At 33.1% G+C, this 5,403-nt stretch overlaps 1 protein-coding gene across 1 annotated transcript in view; it reads left to right on the forward strand.

Annotated features, from left to right (window-relative positions):
- Nucleotides 1-1,899, forward strand: part of LOC108694341 — a 43,237-nt gene extending 41,338 nt beyond the window's left edge. Inside the window, exons 4-5 of the mRNA XM_018203765.1 lie at nucleotides 28-479; nucleotides 1,011-1,899. Of these exons, the coding sequence (XP_018059254.1) occupies nucleotides 28-479; nucleotides 1,011-1,800 (1,242 nt within the window). The 3' untranslated portion in view covers nucleotides 1,801-1,899. The remainder of the gene's footprint in view (nucleotides 1-27; nucleotides 480-1,010) is intronic.
- The last annotated feature ends 3,504 nt before the right edge of the window (nucleotides 1,900-5,403 follow it).

Raw genomic sequence — 5,403 nt, forward strand, 5'->3', positions numbered from 1 at the left:
TAATTTTGTTATCGATCAATTTTGCAGGTCGAATCGAACAGGCAAATGTATCGTTCTACGATGGAACAAGTGGCTCATTTCTTGGGCCGGGCTCACAGGAGCTTGGAGATCCTGCATGCCAAGGAAAATTCCAAGGACAAGAGACGTGTGCCACGTAGCCGCAGCGTGCACACGGTGATGCACACGGATCCGTCGCCAAATCGCGGAATCGCAACGCCATCGTCGACATCCTCGCCGTTCACACGCGCCAAATCGGTCACACAGATCAGTTCGCCAAGCCCTACCTGCTTCCGCGAGTTCACCTGGTCGGTTCTGCGAAGAAACGACCCGGTGCACTGCACAACGCCACGTATTAAGCCACCGCTGGATCTCAGTAAGACGAACGACATTCCCGATAACGTCGTTTATCGCGAACCTAAACAGACAGAACTGAATCCGGATGAGATACCGCCGGAGAAGTTGTCTCAGGAGGCGTTTAGGTGAGAAAGATTTCATGAAAATCCTAAGTTCGTAAATCGAATTATTAACTTGCTACTATTAACATTAATTATTTATGACCCAGTCAGTCAAGTCTGTTAAAAAAATCTTGTCAAATGTTTGCAAATTATCGACAAAAAGGCACAGAATTTAATACACTTCCATTATATTATTCCATAGTTAGCAAATTGGTAGCAGGTATACGGAATCCACTGATGTAATATGAGAGTAAATTATTAGAAAAATCGTGCAAAGATTGCTGACAACCTGATAGCAAATTGATAGAATCGATTAAAACCAAGGTAGATCAAAGTTCCACTCGGTGTTTACTGACATTTTGCTATATGGTTATGTATACATGCTTTGTTAGAACATCATCGGAATTGTTACCAACTCTGAGCGAGTTTGATACCAATTTAACGATAATCAATTGCTATCAATTTACTTACTAGATATCTTTGTCTTAATAATTATTTATATTATTATTATTTTTGCATTATTAAGAAAAATCAATGTGTGAAATATTTCTACAGGTTATTGAGGACCGTTGAGTCCTTGCTGTCAATGCGAGAGCCCGATTTGGCGAGAATGACGCCGGTCGAGGAAAATGGATCTTCTCCTTCTCCTACGGTGGATCACCATCGTCATCATGACACGTCTTTCTCCCTATCGAACAGTAACTTCGCCAATTCGACAACTTTACAAGAGGCCACAGCCTCTTCCGGATGCTCCAATAGTAGTCGCGGAAACGAATCGAGCAGCGGTCATCAGGACGACAGTAGATCGCCAAGCCTCGTCAAAACGTCTGTTATCGAGTTTACCCGAAATTTGCAAAGCTTCGTACCAAGTGTGAGAAGGTCTCCTGACACTGCCTCCTGGAACTCGAGTAGCAGTAAAACGACAGAAGAGGAGGACATTCTCGCGCTTGCCGCGTCAAATGGAATCACGTCCAACGGTACACCAATTTCGACGCTCAGCAGGACTACGAAGCGACTAGAAAAGAAAGAATCTACAGGTCTAGTTGGTAAACCTAAAGTAAAGCCGGCCAGCAGTCCGGTGAGCAGCGCCGAGGGTGAAAGTGGATTCTTCTCGATTAGCTCCTTCCAGGAGGTAGGCCTACCTGCTTCGGCAGCCCTACCGATCACGCCAATCAAAGGCTGCCACACCGAGGTGGGTCTTCCGGAAGTGCCTTTAGACAAGACTAGGCACCGACGGTGGTCCTCCACGCCGGCGGAAATTCAGGCGCTCTTCAAACAGCACCGAGCAAGCATCGGCGGCATGCCGCAAACCACCACCGAGTCCGTCAGCGTTTGTTGGGTTTGAGTGTCGCGGGTGTCGCGCCGATTATGATCCCACCGCAAACAATTGTCATGGTTTTAGTCGGATCTCGCAGACTAGATTAGCTCGGACCACGAGCATGATTTTCAGGAATAATACTTAGATAAATCGATAGAAAATAATTCATACGGAAAGGTTCTGTTGAAATATTTAAAAATTTAACTCGATATAGATTTGAAAATAATTTCATTAAACCATCAAAATAATTATGTAGGATACAGGTTGCTGAAATGCTAACATTTTTTTGCAGCATTATTTAGCATGCTTGAGATTTTTATGTTTATATTATTTTAATGATCCAAGAAAATTATTTTCAAATCTTCTAGCTAAATTTTTACTCCAGTAAATAGTTCTTTCCGTGCAGTAACTTTGTAAATAACTTCTTACGCAGTCGCTTCTTTCGTTATGTTGATAAAATATGTAGAGCAGTAGTGATGAAGCGATCGATAGTAATTGCGATTCGTTCGATCGCTCCGATAAGATGACTCAAGATACATGAAACGTTGTTTCGTTGCTACACGGTACGATACCGATGCATGCAATTTGTTAAACTTTCTTATAAGAAAATTATTTATCGGAATGTATTAACGAAAATAAGAAGCCGTATAAAGAAAATAAGAATTGATATACGCGTGCGTAACTGGGCAAGTTTCGTAGATGCGGCCATTCTAAGTATAGAAAAGAAGGGATACTCCCGACATTTTGCAATCAGCCATATTTCTGTAGTTTCATTGTACGAAAAGAATGCTTTTGCTAAATTACGTAAAATTTAGCTAAATGCCGATCAGAAAATAATTTTGTTGGACCATCAAAATAATTATGTAGAAAGTGGATTGCTAAATCATCAAAATATTGTTTATTACGCTTGAAAGCCCAATTATTTTAATGGTCCAACAAAATTATTTTCACATCTCTATTTGGCTAAATTTTCAGACAGCAAACTATTTTTTCCATGTACTGATATTTCGTGCATATTAATAACGATGAAATTTCTACCCATCCCTACAAATGTACACGTCGCGCGATTATCGGTGACTTCATGCATGACAATGATTTTGTTCGCCAGAACGGTAAGTTTAAGAAGTCTTTGAGTACATTTTGCAATTAACAATTGATCGTTCTCATTTGATCGTCATTAATTAATTAGGTATTATTAACAAATTAATTATGTTTCGATTCGAGTTAATTTGATTCAGTTCGAATATAAAACTATAAAGCGAGTTTTATAATTTATACTAATATATGGCAATGTAGTTCAAGTTAGCGTAATTCGATCTATTAGATGCGTGACAATTTAGATTCGGAAGAATGCAAGAGAGAAGTTCTTTATCTTAATCGATCAATCGGAATCTGCTACAAATGTTTTTCTTTTGTTAAAATTGTTTCTTACTATATTTTTGTTATTCTCATATGTTAACAGCAGTACAAAATATTTTCAATTCAACTCCTGTTTGTATCTAATTAAAACTAATTATTCGCATGATTATTTTATTTGATACCGTTACATTTATGATGTAACGTTCAATTTTTAGAATTTTTCAACACTAATTATAATTAGTAGGACGAAATTATAATTCTTACAATGGTTGATTATATGACCATATAATCTAATTCACGAGGACAGCATATCTTTTAATGTAATGAAATAACGTGATCTGAGACTATCATATATAGTTCTAGACTTTACAATATTGCGTTCTCTACATATTCTTCATAATGAGCGTAATTTGTCATTTTCATTCGTAATTATATACAACTGAATATCATGCCAAATGTCTTATTTCATTTCCTATCTTATCCTATCGCTTTCTCACAATTTGCATTTATTATTATAATACTTTAATATAATTATCATATGAAAAGTATATATTTAAGATTTCTGTGGAATAATCCTTACAAAAATTGTAGCATATATTTTAAAAAAATTAATACGAAAAAAAGTGTATAAGACCATGAATAATTATAAAATTGCAGTTTTTACTTCTTTTCCCCGTATATTTAATTTTAATTTTAAAGAAATAATTTTTTATATATAAATATATACAAATATTATATAATTTTCTATTTCTAGAGTAAAATCTCAAATTTGCAAATTGCGTGTCTTGTTACAAATTTTATAATTTTTTATATCTTTTTAACGAAAAAATTTATTAGAATTAGAGTTTATATTATTTGATATAATTTAAATGAAATAATTACTGCTTATACTCCTTTTTTTTTAATAATAGATTTTTAATAATAGATAATAATAGAATCTGTTTTTATATTCCTCACTTAATTAGGATGCACTGTTGCTCACAAAAATACATGCCTATTTCGCGATTTATATATATTGAAAGGATAATAAAGAGAAACACATAGAGGCATAAAGAAAAATTAAATATCAATTAGACAATATATTAATCTCATCATTAAATAATTACTTTTGTAGATAAAAAAATGCCAAGTTGTTATATATCTGGATGCTCTAATCAAAAACGATTTAAAAACCGAGATGCGAAAAGTCGATTAAAAACAATATGCCTTATAGTTCACGTATGTATTAAATAAATTTTTAATAGTAGTAGTGAATTTTGGGAGTACACAGTCAGTGTATATTATATACATTGCATCATATGTATGTACATTGAACCTTCGCCAAAGATATTTCTCAATTTTTTAGGAAATATACATACATTGATCATTACTTCTGTGATACTATTATAAATTCTGAGTACAATGTATTTCAATTCTAATTTTCCTCCCGTTCGCGCTGAGTGAGCAAAGTGTTCCGTATTGGTGCTATTGTGAAGGCACAAGTCATGTGCACCAATCACGCAGAATCCCGAATGTCCAGACTCTCTTCTTCTAGGGACTCTATAATGAACGTAGAAACAGTGCCACCATACTCCTTATTCAAGAACTAAAATATCAATCAATGAATTATGTCACGTAATTCAAACAACCGATAACCGAAGTTTCTATCAATCATGTGCAAAATATTAATTTTATAAAATTAAAAATTAAAAAGATTTATAAAATGAGTCGTTATTGTTATGTGAAAAATTATATGAAAAAAATATTAATATAGTGACGTTTATTATAATATTAATTTAACATAAAAAATGTTACGTTTATGTTTATTATGTTACTCATGTTTTTTGTATAACAAATTATAAAATCTGTGTTAATAAAAGTAATTTTTATTTTTAACTTTGTTGAACCATCAAAATAATTATATAGAACGTTTAAATTATGCTAGTTACTTATTTATAGAATATCAAAATTCTTTGCAGCATTGCTTGAGATTCCTACATAATTTTGATTGTACAATAAAATTATTTTCTGATCTATATTTAGGGAATTTTTTAAGATATCAGCAAAATTTTCTCACATTATTTTTAAAGGTATAATGTTAAATATGATAATATTGTTTATTATAACATCTATTTAATATTTATAATATCACATTTCTATTACAATTTAATGTTTTTTATATTTCTAATTTTTTCTTATCTATATTTCATTTTTCGGTAAAAATTTGGTCAAATTCGGTAAAATCATTTTCTTTTACTATATTTAAAATATAAATATCTATATAATATTAAT

This window comes from Atta colombica, unplaced genomic scaffold (assembly GCF_001594045.1).
Source record: "Atta colombica isolate Treedump-2 unplaced genomic scaffold, Acol1.0 scaffold12, whole genome shotgun sequence".
Taxonomy (NCBI): domain Eukaryota; kingdom Metazoa; phylum Arthropoda; class Insecta; order Hymenoptera; family Formicidae; genus Atta; species Atta colombica.